We start from the raw sequence: 26,993 nt of genomic DNA, 5'->3' as shown, positions 1-26,993 counted from the left end.
CTGTAACGTCATTCCATCATGGCTGATCCCAGATCCCATTCAACCCCATACACCTGCCCTCTCACCATATCCTTTAATGTCCTGACCATTCAGGAAACAATCAACTTCCACTTTAAAGAGACCCATGGTCTTGGCCTCCACCGCTGTCTGTGGCAGAACATTCCACAGATTCACTGCTCTCTGCCTAAAAGGTTCCTCCTTACCACTGTTCTAAATGGTTGCCCCTCAATTTTGAGGCTGTGCCCTCTAGTTCTGGATACCTCCACCAGAGGAAACATCCTCTCCACATCCACCGTATCTAGTCATTTCAACATTCAGTAGGTTTCAAGGAGATCTTCCGCATTCTTCTAAATTTCAGTGAGTACAAGCCCAAAGATGTGAGATGTTCCTTATATGTTAACCCCTTCAATCCCAGAATCATCCTCGTGAATCTCATCTGGACTCTCTCCAATAACAACACATCATTTCTGAGATATGGGGCCCAGAATTGTTGACACTACTCCCTGCTGCCTGACTAGTGTCTTATAAAGGGTTGGCATTATCTCCTTGTTTTTATATTCTTTTCCTCTTGAAATGAATACAAACATTCTATTTGCCTTCTTTACCACAGACTCAACCTGTAAATTAACCATCTGGGAGTCTTGCACAAGGATTCCTAAGACCCTCTGCATCTCTGAAGTTTGAAACTTTTCCCCATTTAGATCATAGTCTACACTATTGTTCCTTTTACCAAAATACATTTCCCAACACTGTATTCCATCTTCCACTTCGTCTAAGTAATTGCATTGCTTCCTCAGCTCTACCTATCCCTCTACTTATCTTTGTATTATCTGAAATCTTTGCCACAAAGCCATCAATTCCATTGTTGAAGTCAGTGACAAACATACAAAAAGCCGTGGTCCCAATACTGACTCCTGAGGAATACCACTAGCCCTGGCAGCCAACCAGAAAAGGCTCCTTTATTCCCATTCACTGCCTCCTGCCTGTCAGCTATTCCTCTATCCATGCTAGAGATTAAGAGTGAAGCAAAGAGACAGGTAGTATACCCATTAAAAAATCAAATAATATCAAAAAGTCAAATGCATTTCAGAAAGTCGAAACCAAAATCAAATCAGAGCATGGAAGTACATAATTAGGACATACTTCTTCAACCCATTTCAAGACTAAAATGATAGCAACCATCTCAGAAATGAATATTGATACTTTGTCTAATCATTTTTTTCTTAATAGCTACTTGAAACTTAGGAACATAAATAGCAACACCTGAACAACCTGTCATTGAATCTTTTGATCAATCTGTGTAGATATGTAAAAAACCATAGTATCTGCCTTGCATATATGCTGCTGATTTTCCTGTGCCACTGATATACAATCCTTCTTCATCTTGATCTTTACCTGAAGGCAATCAACCACAGGCAAATGGGAAAAACCATGGAGGAGCAACTGAAAGAGGTAAATTGAGACTATATTCCAAATTAAACAACCCAAGGTTTTGTGCCTATTCATTACCCATCCACCCAAAACTGAAGACTGTACTAATGCAGTGCTTCCAACAATCTACCAATTTTGGATGACTAACTTTATGTCCTCTTAACGTTTACTCAAAAAAAAAAACACTGCTGACTGTAACCTGCATAGATTTAAGAGTATTTCACCTGTTTCTACCAGTAATGCCAAAACTGGAGATGATTTAAAAACACCAGAACATAATCTCAATGCTTAAACTTGAACTTTATCTAGGGGGTCTTAAGACCATTGGAGAGGCTGGTCCAAAAACAACACATCCATAATCAAAATCAGATCTGATTAAAACAATATACATGTACATTTGTTTAAATGACCTCCTACGCACACACCAATCACAGCCAACTATGCACTTGAGCACATTGAGGGCTCTTCAAAGGTTCATTTATTATTAATGTATACAACTCTGAAATTCTTCTCCAAATAGCTACTGAATCAAGAAAGAAAAGTACGGCAGCATGATTATCCCCTCTCCACGCACAAAGAAAAACAAAATGGAACAGGTCCCTACAAATCCCCTCCCACAAACAGAAAAAAATGAGAAAGATCAGATGAAAAACACAGAATGTAAAAAACTTTAAGGCTGGATAAAAGGTCCATAGTCTAAGTTCATCTTCTTATCCACATCCAAAATGCAGAAAATATGGGTAACATTCTCTGGGCACAGGGGAAGCCTCTCCCTTTTCCAGCAGAAGAGCGATCCCACCAAAGATAGAAAGGCAGTCTCCCCTCTCCGGCAGCAGAACGATCCCACCAGCGATTGAAAGGCAGACTCCCCTCTCCAGCAGCAGAACAATCCCACCAGCGATTGAAAGGCAGTCTCCCCTCTCCGGCAGCAGAACGATCCCACCAGCGATTGAAAGGCAGTCTCCCCTCTCCGGCAGCAGAACGATCCCACCAGCGATTGAAAGGCAGTCTCCCCTCTCCGGCAGCAGAACGATCCCACCAGCGATCGAAAGGCAGGCAGCCAGCGGACACCCTCCACATTTGCCTCAATGTTTCAATAACCCTTGCTGCTTTAGTTAGTGAAATGGAGTCAAACATCAGCTTGCGTCCCGTCCTCCAGTATCTTTGCCACAAGGTTCATATATGCTGCCTCTGCCTCGCAGAATCCTCTCAGAGACTGGAGAACACTGACACAACCAAACAATCTCCAAACTGCAAGTCACAGGCTCCAGCAGTTCCAGAATCACAATCAAGGTGAGAAACAGTGTAAAAGACATACAAGAAGTGAAATAAATGGTCTCATGGTCAACGCAGAAGATGTCAACCATGGGAGCTCTGTATGCAGAAGATTTTTTTTTACACTTCTCTAGAGTTTTATTCACATGCACCTTTCACGTCCATATACCTAGAAACTTTACCACTGACTCTTGTTTGATTTACCATATAAATTGAGATGAATTGTGGGTGTATGTTCCTTTTAGAAAAACAAATAACTTGAGTCTTTGCAACAGAAAAGTTATACCCACACTGACAGCCTCATTCTTCTACTTCATTCTCTCTGCATTTTCCTAAGTATGTAATTTATATTCCTGCCTCTCCACCACATTGCACCATCTTCAGCATTTAACAATTTTCAAATGTCTGAGCCAACATTTAAGAAAATATTAAAAATAAGTGGACTAGACATATTCCCCTACAGAGTGTGTTCTCTATCGCATACTGCTTAGAGAAACAGAACTTCTTAACAATGTCTGCTTGCTTTTATGCAATGAGTTGTGCCACATATTAGGTATTTGCATTAAAGAGCAGGTGTACAGGCATAGCTAATAAAATGGCCACTGAGTGCAGTTGAATTAAAGCTGAACTAGCAGTTCCCACATTGATCTCACCAACCTCCTCAGAAACCACAAAGCTGGAGTGGAACTGAATCATCTCTTGATCCCCAGTAACAATTAGGAGCCTCTAAGAATGGAGATCTGTGGATAAGGAGCTAAAAAAAAAACATGCAGCCAGTTCAAAAGCTGCAGAGAAGCTTGGGTGTGATTCAATTCCTTCATGGATTCAAGCCAAGAATTTGGCACTTTTTTGGGAGTCAGCATTGTGATTTTTTGCTTTGGACAGCAGCCCTCTATTGGACACATATCCCATGTTCTGTGATCAGTACTTTCCTGTATCCTTCCTTTTTTCTTAGCAAGCACTGCTAATCTGGAACTGTCCATTATTGATTGATCTTTCAAGAGTTATATAACATTTAGAATGCCTATGTAATATCTTAGGCAACCCATTTTAGAAAGGATAAAGTCTTAATCAAAATATTGCATTGAACATCCAGTATTCGGTGGCTGGACACCAGGATCAATGCTATTGTGTGTCACAAGTGTATAATGTTGCTATTTCATAAGGTCATTGTTTGAAATGAAATCACTTGGTAAAGGACGAACACATTTCTAAGATTAAGCACTAGGGTAACCGATATTTTTGGTACCAGATTGGCCAACACACCTACAGGCAATCACTGCCGTAAGCTGCCTGTGCTTATTTCAACTCCGGCCAGGAAATAGTAGGATTGATGCAGTGCTTCACTGATCACCGGCTGCCCTCTGCCTAGTGCCACTAAACCCTCTTCAAACCTTTGACCTGAGAAATGGGTTTCCTGGCCTGTACATTAGCGGATTACCACCACTCCAGCATCCCAGTGGTGGGGATAGGCTACCTATCAGAGAAAGATTTTGGGAAGTAACAGGGTCTCTGTCAAAGTTTTAGTTCAATAACATATATGTATTTTTTTTTGTAACAATGCTTAAATGTTTCATATTATTTACAGGTCCTTTGGAAAGTGATCTATTACTGTCCCAGGTGTTGTGTATTTAATATTTCAGTAATACTGTAGACATGTTTGATTAAGCATTCTTTGTTGTTTACAAAATTTATTATGAGTTATATGTTAAAGTACGTGAATGGCATACATCATTACGCCACCGTGTTGAAAGTGACTGCCTCACTAAAAGTAAAACAAAGTAGGCACGCATCATTCCATCTCCAATGTTTTTCCTTCAATTAGTTTTGAACTTATGAAACATTACACAGGGATATAATATTTATCCACCTTCAGCTGTTACCATTCTCTGTTATAAAGCTGTCTGAATTTTCTAATTTGATATATACTGCCATATTCATGTAATTTATTGAAATTAACTTGGAATTAACCAATTGATTTAGTATAAATTACAAAACCATAAGTAACATACTGGAATTTAAGAATTATTCCTTTATATCACTAATGAAAAGTCAGCACAGACTCTGCTTAAACCATCCTTCAGTCCTAAAGTGGAGCTCTTACTGCATACCATAATTGACAGCCAGTTAAAGTGTTTCCTGCTTCCACTTTAACAGTGCACTTAAATCCAAACATAAGATATGCATCTAGCAAGGTCATATTTTTGTTTTCCATGACAAATTTCCTTGTAACACGTTTGGATATTGTGGAAGTAATACACAATTAAATGAAAAGGTGAGTTTGTGTATTATTTTATTCAGATATAGTCATTATAGGCTTTGGAATGACCACCAACATTTTGAAGTTAGTTAACTGGTCTCAACTATATAGTTTGAATCCTGTTCACACTTTTGCTGTAGCAGATTTATGAAAACTTTTATATGTAAACTTGCGGGTAAGGGGTGGGTTGGCAATGTCTTTAATGCTGATATCATTAGTATGAGGATGAATTATATGTTTTCCCAGTTGCTTGATTCACCACAGGGCATATCAGGTCTTTTGAAATCCATGCTACAATGTCACAGCTTGGCCATTGGTCTTCAGGCCAATCTTCAGGGTAAATCTGGCAGGAAGTGGCACTGAGCTCCTTGCATGCAATTTAGTTTCACACCCCGTAAAATGCAGCAGAACCACAGAAGTGATACAACCTGACTAGATAGGTCAAGGTAAAAGATCACACTTATATCACAAAACAATCAATTTCAACTAAAATGTCAGACCCAAGAGACAACAATGCACTCAGAGCTCCACAGAATCATGAATCAGCAGACAAACTCCTCCCCCCCATGCACATGCATTCATAGTCCAATTCAGAGACATATGGACAGTTACACCAGGCATAACCATTTTAAATCTATTCCCTCCAGATTTTGACACCCTTTCCCCGAGAAAACAAGTGTGTTCAGCCAATGGGAATAACCCTAAACTTGTCACTTTAATTCTACATCACTGCTGCAGCAAAGCTCAGCGTAACTTTCTGTCTGGCCCTGAGGCATTCTGGGCATGATACTGATCCCTCCAGCTTCAGTTATCTCTGCGTGAGAATTGGACATTAGCGCTGATATATTCACCGGTGATATTGTTTCAGTTTCCTTCACTGCCTGACCCGCTGTACGTGTCTGGCAGCTGTTAATGGCAACATATAACACAGAAAAAGAATTGTAATCACTCGTCTACCTATAAATTTAATCCCATTAGTTGAGGTGTACAAGATGATAAGAGGCATTGATCAAGTGGATAGCCAGAGACTTTCTCCCAGGGAGGAAATGGCTAATACAAGGGAGCATAATTTTAAGGTGATTAGAGGAAAGTATAGTCAGGGGGGAGAGGATGTCAGAGGTAGGTTCTTTACAGGGAGTGGTTGGTGAATAGAATGCCTTGGCAGGGGTAGTGGTGGTGACAAATACATTAAGGGTGTTTAAGAAGCTCCAAGACAGGCACAGGGATGATAGAAAAGTGGAGAACTATGCAGGAGAGAAGGGTTAGATTGATCTTAGAGTAGATTAGAAGTCTGGCACAACATCATGGGCCAAGGGCCTGTACTGCGTTATAACATTCAAAGTTTTTCTATGTTATCAACCCATCTGACCTGTCCCACCCTCTAGGAGATATTCCCTCACCTTCTTGGCAAATCAAAACTAATCCATTTATTTCTCCCTCTCCCTGTGCGCGAAATAGAAGCGATGCGGATGAGGGCAGCTTTGAAGGATGAAGGAAATCTCCTTCCTTTCTTTATCAATCTTTTTATTAATTAAAAAGAGTACATACATACATATATTTATAGATATAAACAAAAAAGGGGAGAATTATCTCAAATATCTATATCAATAACAATTCATATAAAAGGTAAAAAAACCATTATCAAGATCATGCATAGTATTAATCTAATAGTATGTAATAAAGAATAAGATAATCGATTCTCCTCTTATCATTCCATGAAAAGAAGAAAACAGATAAAGAAACTTGTATAATTGTAATATACATTAAAAAAAAACACTAAACAAAAAAAGCAACAAAATAAGAGAGGAAAAAAAGAAAAGTGGGCAGCTTAAGGAAACTTCCTTTCTTTGAAGGAGGAGGACATCTGGGATGAGAAGCCTCATCCTGAGAGCAGATGCAGCAGAGATGGAGGAATTGAGAGAAGGGGATGGCGTTGTTACAAGTAACAGGGTGGGAAGATTGTAGGTCAGGTAGCTAAGGGAATCAGTGGATAAAGTGTGGGGGTCAGGTTAGAGGCCAGGTCCAGAGGTAACAGAGAAAAGAGACCAAAGAGTAGGAGGGACAGTCAGGGATGTTGAGAGGAGAGCAAAAAAAAAAAAAGTGGAGAGGGCTTTGGAGGAGCCCAAAGCAATGTTGGGTAATGTCTACCTTTAAATAAATTTATTTGAGTCGAGTTTCCAGTGCTTGTCTGTGACCAGCTGTTTAAGGCCTTCCTTTAAATAAACTTACATGAGTCTGGTTTCCAAAGCTAATCTGCATTCTGCTGCCTAAACCAAACAGAAGCAAACTTCACAATCTGCTTCTCTACAGAGTCCTCCATACATTAGCACATGGGTCACATAGGGTACTTTGAAAGCATATCACTAGTTTCGTGCAACATAATGATACCCCAGATCTTCATTACTGTTTTAAACTGAATGAATTTGGATTGGCAAGCAGGCAAAAAGAGTGGCATTGTCTGGTCCAATTTCCACACTTTGGTAAATTGTTTTACTTTTGGTATGAAGTGCTTAAAAAAAAGCCTGATTTTAATATATTACTTTGAAAGTTTTAGTGTTAGGAGCTATGAATTTGCTATTTTTGTATACACAGTTCAACATACCTTGAGCTGGAGTGGCCTTCAAAGGCTTACTGTCACCTTGACAAATATATCCCAATTTCAGAGAACAAGCTTTGCTTTCCCACTTTGATGCCATTGATGGATTCAAGGCCACACATGTATCTTCTCTGGCATATGACGGATGACCTTTACACATAGAAAGAAATATAAAACCAGTGGGGAAGTGTTAAGACGCTAAATATAAAACTGCATTTAATGCACAGATCAACTTGTCTCTGCAGTGTAGTTTAAAATGAAGAGCAAATATTGCTTGTACATTTATTATGGATGTGATCAGCTAGGCTGATAAACATTTAGTTCTGCAATCAAATTGGCATTTGTGGAGACAACAGCGAACATTAAATTTTTGATAAATATCCATCACAACATTGATTTATTAACAATGGCCGCTCTACAAGTGCTAGTCATCCCAAGTGGAACTTGAATTCCAGTTCATAAGGGATAGAATATTAATGGAGACAGTTAGAAATACAACAGTCTCACCCTCCAGCATTTATCAAAGAAGGGCTTATCAAAAAAGCTAAAAAAGTGCTGTGACTTTATTTTATTTCTTCTAGACAGAAGCAAGTATTTTTCTATTCCTTACCAGGAGCCCAGTTCAAGTATCTGAAGGGGCTTTGGTCACTCCATTCCCACCCACTCTCAAAATCCTGCGTGCTTAGTCCAATCCATAGCGGTGCTCCTGCAGATTGTAATAGGCCTGAAGGAAACATACACGTGTATCTTATAACCAAAAGTTACTCATACATGGTGCTTGTTGGAGCTTGCTGCACATAAATTTCCTGTCTCATTCCTTACAGTGGCCATCAACAAAGCTGAATGAACAAAGACATTTTGAAGGATTGTAATGCTGAGCACTTAGTACAACATAATATTAGTATTTTTAGCATGTCTTAAAATATCATGATAGAACAGTCAAGAATTCCAAAATTCCATAAGTTCGGGTTATGAGATGACTTACAGTCAGCAATGTAATAAACAATAGTTTATATGGAGAGACCAGTAAATATCTGACTGGAAAATGGTTCTTTAATGAGATTATTTCAACAAATGCAGTTAAAACATAAGAATGGTTCAGTAGTGATCCAAGAGCTGATGGGAGTTTAGCAGTGAGGTATACATTGTAGAATAAGCCAGCTATATCTGTCTCACCCAAGAAACCAAACAGAGCAATTAAAGGGTTAGGTTCTAAGTGGCGATTCAGAATACAGGATAAGGTTATAAAAACATCTCTTCAAAGTTTCTCTAGACTAGGACAGGTCCAATACATATGAATAAGAGAAGCCTTGCCACTTTCGCATTTATCACAAAGAGGACTGATATTAGGATAAAATTGAGATAGTATAGATTTGGACATATGGGTCCTATGAACAATCTTAAACTGTAAAAGACAGTGGTGAGCACAAAGAGAAGTTGAATTAACCGATTTGAGAATTGAGTCCCAAACCTCATCAGATAAAGGGATATTTAAGTCATGCTCCCAAACCATTCTGATTTTATCCACAGGGGCATGCCATAAGGGTATTAATTTATTATGAATAAAAGATATTAAGCCTTTACCCAATGGATTAATAGAAAGAAATAAGTCCATAACATTTTTCTCGGGCATTTCATGGAAGTTGGGAAATAAAGGATTGATAAAATATCTAATTTGGAGATATCTAAAGAAATGTTGAATATTATCTTTTGCTTCTCTCCTGGCTAGTCATCTAATTCTTCTTAGATAGAAAGATGTTGCCCCACCCACGCATGCTCAATGGCTTAACGATATCATGTCCTATTTAGACCTTGAAAAAATTCATTATTCAATTCTTAATTCGGATATAAAGTTTCATAAGGTCTGGGGACCTTTTATTGAGTATTTTCATAACTTTCCTTTTAATTATGTTTTTTTTTTCAGTCCCTTGCTTCCAGCTTTTTTTTGGTAGTAGGCATTATTATCTTCTGTTTTCAACTGTATTTACAGTTTTGGGGGTTTGAATGTTCTGATTTATATTTTCTACATTTTCTTTTGGTTGGTCTGGAGTTTTTTTTGTGGGGTTGGGGGTGGACACTAACCTTACACGACTTCATCTTGGGTGCTTTTTCAATTATTTTATTTTGTATTATATTACTATTGTATGTTTATCTTGCACTGTACTAATTCCTTATTTTGTTTCTGGGGTTTTTTTTTGTTTGTAGTGTTGTAGAAAATGCATAAAAAAATCAATTAAAAAAAAAGAATAAGCCAGCTAAAATAATGAAAGGCACCCTGATTAAAAAATAATATTACATTAGTGTAATGTAATATTTCTATGCTGATCCTTTGCCTCTCTGCTTGTAGATGATTAGGAGAAGTGAGAGAATGTAGTGCCAGCTTTTGGCAAGCCTGATGATAATGAGAACTGACTTTTCAATCCAAGCCCACTTAAGAGGAATAAGTTTGGCAGATTGCAGAGGGATTTACTTTGGTTAACCTATGATCTCACACTTTTTGAACATCAGTGGAACATATATGTATGTAGAAAGCAGTACAAACATGTATCAAGAATCTGCTGCAGGATATGATATAACATGGGCAGCCCAGTAGCGTAGCGCTTAGCACAACACTTTACAGTACAGGTGGCCCAGGTTCAATTCCTGCTACTGCCTTTAAGGAGTTTGGACATTCTCCCCGTGACCTCAGGGGTTTCCTCCAGGTGCTCCGGTTTCCTCTCACAATCTAAAGACCTAGGTTAATTGGTCATTGTAAATTGTCATGCGATTAGGCTTGGATTAAGTCAGGAGTTGCTGGGCAGCATCGCTTGAAGGACCAGAAGCGCCTATTTGTGCTGTACCTCAGTAAATAAACAGATAAATGACATGTAAGTGATGTCAACTTGTTAGTAAACATAATGAGTCACTATAATGTTTCAGCTCATCCTAAACAAATAAAAATTTCAAAAGGATAAAAAAGGTGTTATGGGTTAAAAATTTATTCAAGCAGCTTCATGTCAACAGTACTGCACTGTTGAAAACCATACCACTTACAAAACTAAGTATTGAACAGGCTGCTTTGTTACTTTTCGATCTGTAAAAGCACGCAACCTCACGCATATATCACTTCCTGGCCGTAGGATCAGTCCAAGTGGCTGCTACATCTCAGAATGTAATACACTGCTCCATTAGGAAGGTCACCCGAATTCTGGAGGAAACTACATTTTGTTTATTTTCCCTGTATTCACAAAAGCAGGAAGAGTTCATATAGACATTAGTCGACTTTACAGAGTTCTCCAAACTGCAGGCATTTGCAAACTGCACTTGTGACCATACTGAAACTTCTCTTATCACTTCCTGACCAAGGCACCTTACATAAAGGATATGCTTCCTGCTGGACAAAAGCAGAAACTGCTGGAAATTCTCAGCAGGTCAGACCACACCTGTGAGAAGAGAACAGAGTTAACGTTTCAGGATGAAGACCCCGAATATCTGTTGTTATCTAGGGCTTCCATCGTGAAACAATGGCTCTGTTTCGCTTCCCAAAGATGTGACATGGCTACTGAATATTTGTTTACCATTTTCAGTATAGCTCTGCATTTTTTAAAAATTCCTACGTGAATTCTTTCTCATAAACCAGTCTCCCTGACATGCTGGGAGGACTGTCTCACAATTGCGGCATCCATTCAGCCAGCAGCAACCTTCCCCTGTGGCTGTAAGACTACTGCCAGCTTCACAAGATGTCCCTTCAAAAATGGGACTTCAGAAATCATACTGCCAAACAGTCTGCTGACATCAGCAAAAATGTGCAATCTGTTAATAGGGAATAATTCAGTGATCATGCAACATTCACAAACAGGATGATACATAAAGCTCTTCTAGCACGAACCAAATGTTGTGGAACCATTTATAGGCCTAAATGTTCCTTGCCTGATAGGGTCCAATTGTGAAAATGAAGTTATCAGTCTGAGAGTCATAAAGTCATCCAGCCTGGAATTCGGTTATTCAATCCAACAGATCTATGCAAGTCCAAGATACCAATCTGAGCTGGTTCCATTTGACTTCATTTGGCTCATATTGCTCTAAATTTTTCCAATCTGTGTACAGTACTTGTCAGAGTACATTTCAAATATTGCTAATGTATCTGCCTCAATCAATTCCTCTGGTACTTTATTCCAGGGTGAAAAAGATAGCCCTCAGGCTTCCAATAAATCTCTATCCTCTCTCCTTAACCCTAATGCCTTCTCATTCGTGATGCGCCAACCCTGGGAAAAGTCTATGTGCATTGAACTCTACCTGCACTCCTCTTGACTGTATGCACCTCTATCTGATAGTCACTCATTTTCCTCTGTTGCAATGCGATAAGGTTGAGACTCAGCAGAGAAATGGTGAAGAAGGGACTTAGCATGCTTGCCTTTGTAGGTCAGGATATTGAGTAGAGGAGTTAGGACATCATGTTACAGCTGTACACATCCACATTTGGAGTACTACATACAGTTTTAGATGTCCTGCTATAGGAAGGATGTCATTAAACTAGAAAAAAATATTTACAGAGATGTTACGAGCTCTGGAGGGTTTGGTTTTTAAGAAAGGAATGGATAGAACATAGAACGTAGAAAGTTACAGCACGTTACAGGCCCTTCAGCCCACAATGTTGTGCCGATCACTAATGAAAACCATGGACCCTTGCAACAAAAAACATCAAACCCCCAACGCACAAAAAAATTGTGCAGGAACGACAAAATATGAGTGAGAAACACAGAACATAAAACATCAAACCACAGAGTCATTGAAGCAGTGTCGGAATGTTCAGTTCAGTTCCGTTCAATTTAGTGCTGTGTCATTCTTTGTCTGCAGGCCGCCCTGATCAAAATCGCACAAAATAGCAATAAAAAGGAGCAAGCAGAAACATCACAACATGTCTGGGGTAGATGGGTTTGCTGCTTTACCGAGGCAGTAAAAGCGTAGACAGAGTCCACGGAGGGAAGGGCAGTTTCCATGATGTCCCAAGCTGTGTCCACGATCCTCTCCGGTTTCTTGTGCTCACAGCTGGAGCAGTTGCCCTACCAAGGTACGAGCGCATCTGGACAGGACGTCTTCTGTGGGGCACTGGTGAAAATTATTTTGCTAGACCATTGGAGGTTGAGGAGTGACCTTCAGATTCAGATTTAATTATCACATGTACTGTGCATCAACACTTACAGTGAAATGCAAAACCAACACACCCGCAAGTGTCACCACACATCCCAGTGCCAACACAGCATGCCCTCGATGCTCGGCCAAACATGAAAAGCCACAAATTATGAACAGCAAAACAAGGACCTTTCCCCCTTCCAGTCTACGCACATGCATGAGCAGTCTTCCAACTCCATGACTGGTCTCCAGTCTCCAAACTTCTGCCATTGAGCTCCGACTTCCAGACTTCAGATTCAACCCCATGACTTGACTCCAAACTCCCGACATGAACTTCAAACTTATAAAGGTTTATAAAATCATGAGGGTCATAGGTAAGGTGAGTAGCCAAAGTCTTTCCCCCAGGGTAAGGGAATCCAAAACTGGAGGGCATGGGGTTAAGGTAAGAAGGGAATAATTTAAAAGGCACTTGACTGCCAACATTTTCACACAGAGGATGGTGCATATGAAACAAGCTGTCAGAGGAAATGGTTGTGGTGGGGGCAACTATGATATTTCACAGACATTTGAATAATTACATGGATTGGAAACAGTTATGGTGGATATAGGCCAAACACAGGCAAATGGACTAGCTTAGTCAGGCAACATGGATGATTTGGGCCAAAGGGTCTGTTTTGGTGATTTACAGCTTTATGACTCTTTTTGCTGACACTATAGAGGGATGGACTCAGTGAGTCATATGGAACAGAAACAGGATATTCAGCCCTACACTTTCACATTGACGGAGATGCCTAGCCACACCAATCCCAATCGTCTGCATTCCTTCTGTCCCTTTCCTTTCCAAGTTTTTCTCAAATTCTTTTTAAAAGCTGTGATTATCTCTGCATCTACCATCTCTTCTGGTAGCTCATTCCACATAGTCATCACCCTCCCTGTGCAAAACAATTCCCACAGAGCTCCTTTGAACCTTTCTCCTCTCACCTTAATTCTATGTCCTATCATTTTAGACTCCACTACCTCAGTAAATGACTGTGAACATCTAATCTATCTATATCTCTTATGATTATTTTTATAAATCTTTATTAGTTCACTGTTCAGTCTCCTGACCTTCAGTGAGAATGATCATAAGGCTATAGGAGCATAATTAGCTCATTCGACCCATTGAGCCTGCTCTATCATTCAACCATGACTGATTATTTTCCAAACCCGTTCTCTCACACCAAATGAACACTGGAGAGCTGCACTGAGTAAACACTGGAGGGCAGCACAGATAGGGAAAGCTACCCCCACCCCCATCCCAGTACAAAATGAATGGCACACAGTCAGCTCCAGCATCTCCTTCCCCTGTGACTGCCACAGGCAAGTCTAAGGCTTGAGGGTCTTGTCCACACAACAGCCAAGACAACGCAGCTCTCCTGCCATCAGTATCACCAATGAACTTACAGAGCCTGTATTGCCATTTTCACAGAGCTATGAACTTGCAAGCTAAATCCCTCTGCACATTGACACTTCGCTGTTCAAAGTATATGCCCATACTATATTTGACATCCAAAGGTCCATTTACCTTTGTCTGGATTAAACTCCATCTACTCAGCTTTTCAGCTGGTCTATATCCCTCAGCAAACATAGGAACATAGAAAACCTACAGCACAATACAGGCCCTTCGGCCCACAAAGTTGTGCCAAACATGTCCCTACCTTTGAAATTACGAGGTTTACCCATATCCCTCTATTTTTCTAAGCTCCATGTACCTATCTAAAAGTCTCTTAAAAGACCATATCATCTGCCTCCACCACCATTGCTGGCAGCCCATTCCACACACTCACCACTCTTTGTGTAAAAAATTTACCCCTGACATCTCCTCTGTACCTACACCCCAGCACCTTCAACCTGTGTCCTCTTAAGGCAACAATTTCTGCCCTGGGAAAAAGCCTCTGACTATCCATATGATCAATGCCTCTCATCATCTTATACACCACTGTCAGGTCTCCTTTCATCCTCCGTCGCTCCAAGGAGAGAAGGCCAAGTTCACTCAACCTATTCTCATAGGCATGTTCTCCAATCCAGGCCACGTCCTTGTAAATCTCCTCTGCACTCTTTCAATGGCTTCCACATCCTTCCTGTAGTGAGGCGACCAGAACTGAGCACAGTACTCCAAGTGGAGTCTGACCAGGGTCCTATATAGCTGCAACATTACCTCTCGGCTCCTAAATTCAATTCCACGATTGATGAAGCCACGATTGATGATTGATATGATACACCATATACTTTCTTAACCACAGAGTCAACCTGCGCAGTTGCTTTGAGCATCCTATGGACTCGGACCCCAAGATCCCTCTGATCCTCCACACTACCAAGAGTCTTATCTTTAATACTATATTCCCTCTTTAAATTTCACCAACCCAAATGAACCACCTCACACTTATGAATTGAACTCCATCTGCCACTTCTCAATCCAGTTTTGCATCCTTTCAATGTCCCGCTGTAACCTCTGACAGCCCTCCACACTATCCACAACACCTCCAACTTTTGTGCCATCAGCAAACTTACTACCCATCCCTCCATTTCCTCATCCAGATCATTTATAAAAATCACAAAGAGTAAGGGTCCCAGAACAGATCCCTCAGACACACCACTGGTCACCGACCTCCATGTAGAATATGACCCGTCTACAACCACTGTTTGCCTTCTGTAGGAAAGCCAGTTCTGGATCAACAAAGCAATGTCCCCTTGGATCCCATGCCTCCTTACTTTGTCAATATGCTTTGCAAGGGGTACATTATCAAATGCTTTGCTGAAATTCATATACACTACATCTACTGCTCTTCCTTCATCAATGTGTTTAGTCACATCCTCAGAAAATTCAATCAGGCTCGTAAGGCATGACCTGCCCTTGACAAAGCCATGCTGACTATTCCTAATCATATTATACCTCTCCAAATGTTCATAAATCGTGCTTCTCAGGATCTTTTCCATCAACTTACCAACCACTGAAGAAAGACTCACTGGTCTATAATTTCCTGGGCTATCTCTACTCCCTTTCTTGAATAATGGAACAAGATCTGCAACCCTCCAATCCACTGGAACCTCTCCTGTCCCATTGATGATGTAAAGGTTATTGCCAGAGGCTCAGCAATCTCCTCCCTCGCCTCCAACAGTAACCTGGGATACATCTCACCCAGTCCCAGTGACTTATCCAACTTGACGCTTGATTGCTGTCTGAAATTCCACCAGTCTTCATGTCATCAGAAAACTTACGTACATGGCCACAGACAATCCCAGCCAAATCTTGTATCCTGATCCTTATAGTATACCACTGGTTGCAGCCATCCAGTCAGTAAAGCAGCCTTCTGCCACTAGCCACAACTCTCTGTCTGCTATCACCATGCCAATTCTGGATCCAGTTTGCCAAAATACTTTCCATTGTATGGCCCAGCCTATCAAGTAGGACCTTATTAAAAGCTTTACTGAAGTCTATGTATATCACATCTACCACCTTGTCTTCATCAATTTTTAATATCACCCCAAAAAACTCAAATCAACATAATCGTCCACCTCCTCCCCCTTATGCTTAATATTTTTGCATAATGTTCAACTAATTCTCAGATTGGCTGTCTGTCAGCTGCTGAATATCATTGAGATGATATACATGGATATTGTTATTTGCTGTGCAATACCATTTTTGAACAGTTGGATGATAGCTATTACTCAAATAATCCATGGTCCATAAACTCAGTGTTTATCTTTTGCACTATTTGTTTATTTTGTAACTTACAGGAATGCTTATGTCTTCCACTCTTCAGCTGCCACAAAACAATATATTTTATGACATATGTTACTAATAATAAAATGGACAACAAGCGCCTCTTCCCCAGGGCACCACTGCTCAGTACAAGAGGACATGGCTTTAAGGTAAGGGGAGGGAAGTTCAAGGGGGATATTAGAGGAAGGTTTTTCACTCAGAGAGTGGTTGGTGCGTGGAATGCACTGCCTGAGTCAGTGGTGGAGGCAGATACACTAGTGAAGTTTAAGAGACTACTAGACAGGTATATGGAGGAATTTAAGGTGGGGGTTATATGGGAGGCAGGTTTTGAAGGTCAGCACAACATTGTGGGCTGAAGGGCCTGTAATGTGCTGTACTATTCTATGTTCTATGTTCTAATTAAGCTGCTTCTCTTTCTGATTCTGACTTAATGAAATTAATTGCTCAATTTATTAGAAGTTGGTGCAATTAAGTCACAGCCTGATAATATTTAAACAGCCCAGTTGTGTCGGAGACAAACTTTCACAAGCAGTGATCATGACTTTCAAAATAACATGGAAAATTATAAAGACAGAGGCATAAATTAAAATCATGGCAACTATCTCCCATGGTACGTGCAACTTGGATATAACTGGGAGTGTAAAGCAGAGGGAATACAATGAGAAAACAGCTTACATGTGACAAGGGACTTAATGTCAAATTGCCTAAGGACAGAGAGATCATCAAATGAGAAGATAACATTTTGAGGTAAAATTGCATACGTAATTACAATATATTGATGAAGTCAAGCACTTATTGTTATAGAATAAGAACTTAATTTCAATGTAAGTGTGTCATATTAAAACAATTAGAGAAAGTGACTGTTGGAATAAAATGCTTATCAGGGTATACTGTATGCAATGTAATGTTTCTGCTTGACAATTTTAAAAAGTGCTTAATAACTACAGCAATTTCTTACCTGACAGAAATGTCTGAGCATGCAATTCTGTCACACTCAACAAGTCAGAATTTTGTTGCTGACAACTTCTTCTTGCTTCATGCCATGTTAGAGCTGATTGAGTGTTGGCTTGATAACATTTGCTTGTTAAAGAATTGTTCGTCCAAAGAAAATTACAGGGAGCAGCTGTAAAGCAAGCAGATTTTATTACTCAATATATATCACTCTGGATGAGCTTTAAAATGGATACCATGTACGTACAGTTCTCATTAAGCTGCATCAGATGGAAAGTCCACACAATTACCAATATTAATCAAGATTTTTATGTATAGTTTGTTCAGCACAGTCATGATAAAGTGAGACAAACCTTGTTGGTAAGTGGCAGCATTTCTGTAGTGAATTGATGCCATTTATTCTTGTAAATACTAGCAAGGTTAAGCCTTGGGCTTCTGCAAATCTACCCTGCCGACAGTTTGCATCCAGTGACTATCCACAAGGGGTCCAACAGCACTAGCACTGGGGAATCTGTTTGTGCCATGTCACCAGCACCTCTACATCCTCAGAAGGCTAAAGAAATCTGTCAAATTTCCTTTGATAGTCAGTAATTTCTATCAATGAACTAGAGAGAGCATCCTATACAGATACACCACTGCTTAATATGGCTCTCCCCATGACAGCAATAAACTGCAGACAGTTGGGGACACAGCTCAGCACATCACCAAAACCTACCTCCCCTCTTTGAACTCTGTCTACACTTCTTGCTGTTTCAGTAAAACAAGAGCACAAACATCCCACCCACCCCAAACATTTTCCCTTCATCCCCCTCCCATCAGACAGAAGGAACAAAAGCCTGTCCAAGGTCAAGGACAGCTTCTATTGTTTTATCAGACAAATGAGTGGACTTCTTCTATAAGATAGACTCTTAACCTCACAACTTACCTCATCACTGTCTCACACTGCATTGTCTGCCTGTGCTTCACTTTCTCTGTAACTGTAACACTTTATTCTGAATTCTGTTATTGCTTCCCCTTTTACTACCTCAATGCACTGTATGGATGGTATGCAAAACTAAATATTTTACAACTCGGCAATAATAATTCAATTTACAATTTATAATAGATATCTTACAACTGCAAGAAAGAGGAAGATAGGTTACCAACTTTATATTATTCTGTTTACATGAATGATTTTAATTATGCAAGAGTGTTTTTAGGCACTCATTTTATTTTTAATTTCAGAATCAGAATCAGAATCGGATGGCAGAGGGGAAGAAGCTGTTCCTGAATCACTGAGTGTGTGCCTTCAGGCTTCTGTACCTGCTACCTGATGGTAACAGTGAGAAAAGGTCATGCCCTGGGTGCTGGAGGTCCTTAATAACGGATGCTGCCTTTCTGAGACTCCACTACTTGAAGATGTCCTGGGTACTTTGTAGGCTAGTACCCAAGATGAAGCCGATTAAATTTACAACCCTCTGCAGCTCCTTTCGGTCCTGTGCAGTAGGCCCTCATAACAGACAGTGATACAGCCTGTCAGAATGCTCTGCACAGTATAGAAGTTTTTGAGTGTATTTGTTGACATACCAAATCTGTTCAAACTCCGAATGAAGTATAGCCACTATCCTACCTTCTTTATAATGGCATTGATATGTTGGAACCAGATTAGATTCTCAGAGATCTTGACACCCAAGAATTTGAAACTGCTCACTCTCTGCATTTCTGATCCTTCTATGAGGATTGGCATGTGTTCCTTCATCTTACTCTTCCTGAAGTCCACAATCAGCTCTTTCCTTTTACTGATGTTGAGTGTCAGGTTGTGTGGTGAACTACATATACCTGTCTGGACACGCCCCCCCCCCCACCCCGCTGACTGCTCCTGTGGCTCCTCCCTGTATAAAGGCGATTGGAGGCACAGCTCCTCCCTCAGTCTCCAGGATGTCGTGTGGGGATCTCTTGCTGCTGACTGCTCTCTTCCAGCAAATAAAAGCCTATATCTCACCTCACGTCTCTGAGAGTTATTGATGGTGCATCAGGTTGTTACTGTGACACCACTCCACTAGTTGGCATATCTCACTCCTGTATGCCCTCTCGTCACCATCTGAGATTGTACCTGCAATGGTTGTATTGTCAGCAAATTTATAGATGGTATTTGCGATCTGGCTAGCCACACAGTCATGGGTATAGAGAGAGTAGAGAGTGGGCTAAGTATATACCCCTGAAGAGCACCAGAGTTGATCGTCAGCAAGGAGGAGATGTTATTACCAATCTGCACGGTTTGTAGTCTTCCGAGTAGGAACTCAAGGATCCAATTGCCAAGGGAGGTACAAAGGTCCAGGTTCTGCAACGTCTCAATCAGGATTGTGGGAATGTTGGTATTAAATGCTGAGCTATTGTCGATGAACAGCATTCTGACATAGGTGTTTGTGTTGTCCAGGTGTTCTAAAGCTGTGTGAAGAGTCATTGAGATTGCATCTACCGTTGACCTATTGTGGCAATTTTTGAAGAATTGTCAATAATCTTTTAAAAGCTGCACTTAATTATTACGATCTCAATAGTCTTCGAATTTCTGGTCCAGGGTACATTCAAGTGATAACTTCCAAATGTATACCAGGAAAGGATTAAGGAGAAACTGACCAGTTAATGTAATTTGGGTACTTGTCTTCTCAAAATCTAGGTCTATGGAACTACAGGTAAATTTAGCTATATTGTAATTTTTAAACTGTCATCTCAGATTATGTCAATTTAGAACTGAAACCATATTAATAAAACAAACTTTATCTCTTTGTTACCATGAAATTGGATTGCATCTTTTATTGAGGCACCAACACATGGATGTATTCAGTGGCAATATTAAGCCGAGTTCCAAACAAAAACAATGCAATATTTCCCAAGCCATGGACTGCACTAAGATGGCTTATAAGAAGTGAAATAGGAGCACTGAGATGCCTGACCAGTTTTAACAATATTTTGCTATACAGTTGGCTCTTCACTATGCAGCCCATAAAGTAACCAAATGGCAGAAATACAGTTACACCCATAAAAGTGTCTGTGGCTGCTAAGGTGAGGGAAACAGCTCCAATATCCACATTAAGGAACGTGCAATCATAAATCACAAAAACAAGGTCGGGAGGAAGGCTCTGTGAATGGGGGGGGGGGGGTCAAGCAGATAAATAAAAGGTAGAGCTGAAGCCTCAGCTGACCCACTATTTGAGAAGTCTGAAGGATTGGATCATGAATAACTGCAAGTCTGTCTGAAGGTGGCATGATTGCCTCTTACTCTGTCTTGCTTTCTGAACATCCAGAGGTCATGGGTTAAGAGTGAAAAGTGAAATGTTAAGGGAAATATGAGGGGGATCATCTTCACTCAAAGGGTGTGAGAGTGTGGAATGAGCTGCCAGTGGAAGTGCTGGATGTGAGATCAATTACAACATTTAATGGCAATTTGGATAAGTACATGGATAGGTGGGTATGGACGGCTATGATCTGGGGCAGGCTGAGGGGACTAGGCAGAATAATAGCTTGGTGGACTACCTGAGCCAAAGGGCCTGTTCCTGAGCGATAACTCTATGACTCATTGTGGCCACAGTGCCCACCTCAAGTTATTGCAAAATGGAACAATGCTGATACACATGTTACAGTCTTACCATGTGTATAAAGATCCTTTGAGAAATATTTTTCTAATGCAGTGGTCTGAAACCCTTAAGTGAGGTCTTATTAAATTTAGAGAGATTTGTAGTTTGCAATTCAGAAAACTGGAGCCACAAATTATTCATTAATGTGGTAATAAATGAACTGGGGAACTGACAAGCAGGATGTGTTGAAATATTATGCATCATCAGGCTCCTTCCACTGGATTATTGGTGCACTAATGATTGGACTATTGGGAGGATTCTCAGGAGAAACATCTATCAGCCAGTCTCCTATAACCCGCACTGACAACGTGTCACCATTCCCCTGGGACAGAAAGCACAGGATGGTGAGTAAGGATGTCTTCTGGTCACCTTCATCTTACTCCTACTGCTCTTCAGGCTCTGACATAAGGACATCTGGCACCAGGTCACTATATTAGCCTTCATCCAGAACTCTGCTGTTTCCAGTGCCTGAGTTTGCTCAGGATGCAGTATATAACAATAAGATGTCCACATCTGCTAGAGTCATGTGGACTCCTTAAAGTCATCTCGAGAAAGCCAATGGGGAAACCCTGCTATTATTATTTTACATGATGTTCCTGCACTCCAGTAGCTCCCACTGCTGCTGATGATGTTCTGACTAGTCATTCTGGCCAGTGATTTCAACTGCATCTTCAATGTGGCTAGACAAACAAGAGTGCTGGCAGGAAACCCTCCAGACACCTGGTGGAAATGGTTGAATGTGCAAAGATATATGACATCTTCACCACCGATGCAGGTGAACACCTGGGAGAGACTGGATGGCTCAGTACAGTCCCAATCAGGCTTCCTCCTCAGGTCACGGGCAGTCACAGTCAAACCCACCAACATAAAATCTGAGTTCTTCTATGACCAGTGCCTCCTTCCAGCTTCCTGGCACCTAGTAGGGAACCAAAGGCAAGCAAGTGGATGTGGAAGTTGAGCATCAAGCTGCTGACCCCGGAGAATGAGGGATTACACATGTGGGGAAAGCCCAACATTGACTCTTGATTCACTGGTGGGGCGCAATGAAGGAGAACATCAAGGCCTTCTTTATCCTCATAGGTGTTTATAAAGCAAGACACAGTCAGAGGGAATAGTTCCAACTCCAGACAGACTTGCAGTAACTCCTCCGTCTGCAGTTGAGGGAGGAGTATGTGAGAGAGGAACTCCGAGAGGTGAATAGCTGGCAAGCTATGCTCTTTGCTTCAGCATCATCTTCAGTTCCAGAGTCTGCTTGATGGAGCAGAATGAGGGTTCCTTCCTCATTTTTTTCTTCCATTTTTTTCAATTTTTCCTTCCAAACAAATTCACGGAGCCTCTCTGAGATCCACAGCCTGAAGGGAGAAGATGGCTCAATAACATTCTCACAGAATAAAGCTGCGAGAACTGACAGCTCAGTGGCAGAGTGGTGCTCAGCTCTGTGGCACTCGATGGGTAGAGCTGCTGGGAGTGTATTACAGTATGCTTCCAACTGGCAACACATCAAACTCCTTCATCACCCTCATCAACAAGCAAAGGGAGGAGATGGAGGACTTCAGGAATTGGAAAACCATTTCATTCTTGAAGATGGATTATATGATCCAGTCAAATCCTATTGCCAACTGGTTAAGGTCTGCTCTGGGAGTATCCTGTGCAGTATCTGGCTGGAACATCTCTGACAGCTTTGTGCAACTCAGGGATACTATGTCCTACGGTAGCATGGAGGGGTAGATGCTAGTGGGGCTGAGGTACATAACCAGAATTGACTGGGATCATGAAAACAATGCTCTCTGTCACAACTGGAAAGAACTTGGTCATCAGGCATGATGTGCTCTCAGGGTTGCTGGGTTTGACACAGTTGTATCCTTTTCCTCCAGTTTATCTGCATGTCCAAGATGAAGCACATCCTATGGGTTATAATACCCAGAGAATAAGGACAGAAGTGTACCCAATGTTACCTTTGTTCTGATGACACCTTTCTTTGTAGCTGCAGATGTCTGAAGATGAACCCAAAATGCATGTGCCGTGGTTCTACCTGACCCTGTGTTGCAGAAGTTTGGGCTGGTCCTGTTGTCTTGGCCACATCCCAGTCAGCTGGATGTTGCTGCTTTACCTGTGCTTTGTGGAAGAGTTCTTCCAAAAAGCCATCTTTGACCATAGGTCTATCATGTAGTGGCCAGCAGGTGGTGTGAGACCAGCATGTATATATATATATATAGGGAAGGGGCTCCTTGAGCAAACTGTTCAAACCAACTGATAGCCTCTTCGCCAGAACTTCACCAAGACATTTCATGGCTGGGGGGCCCTCACAATCTGATCCTCCCCAACAGATAACATATCATTACCAATGCATAATGTCTTTGGGATGGCTGCAGTGGGGAAAGAGACAGTTACCCACCACTTTGTGGATTGTGGATTTGCTAAGAAGATGTGGAGAAGGATGGAAAGGTACATGTCCCAGTTCATCCACAACAACGGAGGACTCTCTGATTTATGGGCTGTTCCCAGGGTCACAAACCAAGACAAACATCAAGTGTTGCTGAAGATCATGAACTCAATGAAACGTGTCCAAAACTTGATAGTCTACCAGTACCGCAGGATGTCTGTAAGGGAATGCTGTTGAATAGAAAATATACATATATATATATATATATATATATATATTCTCCAGACTTTTTTTGTCACTCTTCAGTACATGGGTGTAAAGAAAACAAAATGATTGTTACTCCGGATCTAATGCAGCATTAAAAAAACAAACACACACACAATAAGCATAAAGAACAAAATAAAATAACACAATAAAAAGCAAAAAATATATAAATTTTAAAGCAATCCTATAAAACACAATTAACAAGTGACTGTTATACACATAGACCGATTGTATATACATAAAATGTTGCTGGGTGAAGTGTATGCAGTGGTAGTGGGGGTATTGGGGTGTGTTAATGGGTAGAGGTGTTGAGCAGTCTGATGGCTTGGGGGAAATAACTGTTTTTGAGCCTAGTCAGTTTTGAAATTAAACAGTGCAATGTATTGATCTATTTCTTTTAGCATAATGACTACTCTTAACACTAATCTCGACTGATAACTTACCCAAGTGCATTAATCTGTGGTTCTCTCTCTGCAAAGTGAATAAATGAGTTAACCTTACCTCCACATGCATGCTTTTACTTAATTGATATGTAGTTGCACAGACACAACAAATTGGTGATGAGTATGAATCTGATTGTCAGTGAAATTGACAAACTGCACCAACGGTTATGAGATGAATTCAGAGGAAGGGGGGGGGGAGAGAGAGAGGAGAAGAGAGAGGAGAAGAGAGAGGAGAAGAGAGAGAGAGAAGAGAGAGAGAGAGAGAGAGAGAGAGAGAGAGAGAGAGAGAGAGAGAGAGAGAGAGAGAGAGAGAGAGAGAGAGAGAAAATCAATACAGAGAAGGCAGTCACGGACACTAACAAACAGCGAAAGACAACAACTAGCAAACCTAAAGTAGCTAAACTTGCAATGTTAAGGTAAAAATAAAGTGATGATGGCCTTCGTTGGTAAACTTGATCAATTTGATCGTGCTAATGAGAACTGGGAATTGTATATCAAGAGGGTTGTACTGTATTGTAATGTGAATGTTGTGGATGAGGTAAAGAAAGTTTCCATGCTTAGCTTAATGAGTGTTAAAACGTACAGGCGTTTACGCAACGTAATAACTCCTGAAAAGCCAACAAGCTAGACAGTTGATGAAAATCACTTGAGCCCAAAACCCTATAGCAATACCTGAGAGATTGAGAGTTAACAAAAGGAACCAATCAAAGGATGAAAGCATTTCTGAATACATTTCAGGACTGTGAAAACTTTCCCAATACTTGACTTCATAGTTGGAATTTCTGATGCATTAAGGGACAAGCTTGTTAGTGGCATGTATAGTCAAAGCACTCAAAAGAGGCTACTGCCAGAAAGAGACCTAACCTTAGAACAGGCATTCAACATTGCAATATCGTTGGAAATTTCAGAAAAGAATGTATCAGAACTACATAAAAAGAGTTCAGAATGTGAAACGTACAAAAAAAATTCAGTAAGTGGCAGATCTGTAGGCAAAAAAATGCTTTGTTACTGAGATGGTCAGAGGAGAATGACCAAACTGTTACAAGCTGACAGGAAGGTGACAGTAACTCAAATAACCACGCTTTACAACAGTGGTGTGCAGAAAAGCATCTCTGAATGCACAATATGTTGAAACTTGTAGTGGGGACGGGCTACAGCAGTAGAAGATCATGAATGAACAAGAAGTGCACTCAGTGGCCGTTTTATTAAGTACCTCCTCTACTTAATAAAGCAGCTACTGAGTGAACTGTATATTGATGCAGGTGGAATGCGCCAATATAAATGAGATATAATATGCAGATGATTAAATGTGAAATATTTGTTAATCAATTCAGTTCTTTCTTAATATAGCAATTAAGAGAGTACCTACTGCTGGAAGAAACCCAAGCTTGCTAATGTGAATCATGGATAAATAGGTCAGTCCAATTTCACAATCAGTGCCACTTCACCTGGAAATGTTTGCTTGTCCATTTAGCCAAAATATAATCAGATTAACATAATTGACACTTAAAACATTGAATGACATTTGATGCAATAAGGATTGTATACAGTATCTATATACAGAATGAAAATGAAACATGTTCTTGTTTACAAGAAAAAAAATCTGCAGACGCTGTAAATTCAAGGAACTCCCACAAAATGCTGAAGGAACTCAGCAGGCCAGGCAATATCTATGGAAAAGAGCACAGTCGATGTTTTGGGCTAAGACCCTGCCCGAACCGTTGATTGTACTCTTTTCCATAGATGCTGCCTGGCCTGCTGAGTTCCTTCAGCATTTTGTTTGTTCTGCAATTTACAATATTAGCATTCTACATTACTGCTCTACTATACAATGAAGCTTAGTTAAAGTCTCTTTTTAAAGAAATAAGGATGTTGAAAACTTTAACAAATAAAACATTTTGTCAGGCCAATACAGTGGCTAGGAAAAAGGACCATTGAAAAGAGAACAGGATTCAGACTGTAGGGCTGATCTGTTACTACATGCTGTTCAAGAGTCTAAAGAAGCTTCATTAAAATCATAAAATCTTGTCACCTGCAGGAATGTGGTGAGGAAATAGACAAGAGAAATTATTTGCTAAGTTTGTATTAAAAAGGCACCGAGTTGATTAACGAGTGTTTGAAGTTTAATCATCTGAATAGTATATCTGGAGTGTAAGGAACAAACGGAATGCATTGAAGGTGTAACTGTAAATTCAATATGTATTTATAATTGTTGCAAAGATGGTGATGCTGAAACATAGTATACCATGTTATCATGTCTACAGGAAATGTAGGGAAAACAGTACAGCAGAAAGAACAACCTTTGTACTTAAGACAAAATCACTTCAATGAAAAGAGATATCATATGAGAGATACATGCACAGAGACTGGGTGGAATAATGAAACAGAAAACTATTTCAGAATCTAGAAGGAAATATAGACTCACAGCTGGCAGCTCAATGGCAGTAAAATATACAAATGGCAAGGATGAGATATGCATGTAGTAGAGATAGAGTGAGTTCACTGGCAGTTTTTAATTTTTATACAAAATGGCTTACATAGACCGTCTCTAGGTAGGTAGGCTGGAAGTTTTGAGTATGTGCAAGACAATTTTTGGTATCATTTTGTACCTGAACCAGAAAGGGGGTGGGGGAGACTGGACATTTTAGAATTAATAACCTGTGATGGCACAGAGGTAGTTAACAACTTTGCAGTAGGAATGTTTTTCCAACTTTAATAATATAAATAATTGAGATCAATCAGTGTTTGAGAGAGAGCAAGGCAGCAGTCAAAAAATGGATAGCAAGGAACATTGTGGGCATGGAAAGCGAGCTGAGGTGGTAGAGGTTTATGGCACAGAGCCACAGTAGCATAGTGGTTAGCGTGACATCAATGCAGTTTGGGGCATTCAGGAGTTCAATG

General features: G+C 40.4%; 1 protein-coding gene across 2 annotated transcripts in view; it reads right to left on the bottom strand.

Annotated features, from left to right (window-relative positions):
- The window catches only part of mrc1a (mannose receptor, C type 1a), a 169,786-nt gene that overhangs the window by 109,649 nt on the left and 33,144 nt on the right, over window positions 1–26,993 (bottom strand). For both annotated transcript variants that reach the window (XM_073054606.1, XM_073054607.1), the window contains exons 4-6: window positions 17,396–17,560; window positions 8,173–8,286; window positions 7,569–7,712 (exon numbers count right to left, since the gene is read on the bottom strand). In XM_073054606.1, the coding sequence (XP_072910707.1) occupies window positions 7,569–7,712; window positions 8,173–8,286; window positions 17,396–17,560 (423 nt within the window). The remainder of the gene's footprint in view (window positions 1–7,568; window positions 7,713–8,172; window positions 8,287–17,395; window positions 17,561–26,993) is intronic.

This window comes from Hemitrygon akajei, chromosome 8, assembly GCF_048418815.1.
Source record: "Hemitrygon akajei chromosome 8, sHemAka1.3, whole genome shotgun sequence".
NCBI classification, from domain to species: Eukaryota; Metazoa; Chordata; class Chondrichthyes; order Myliobatiformes; family Dasyatidae; genus Hemitrygon; species Hemitrygon akajei.
Note: the sequence above shows the minus strand (reverse complement) of the source record. Positions and strands in the feature narration are given on the sequence as shown.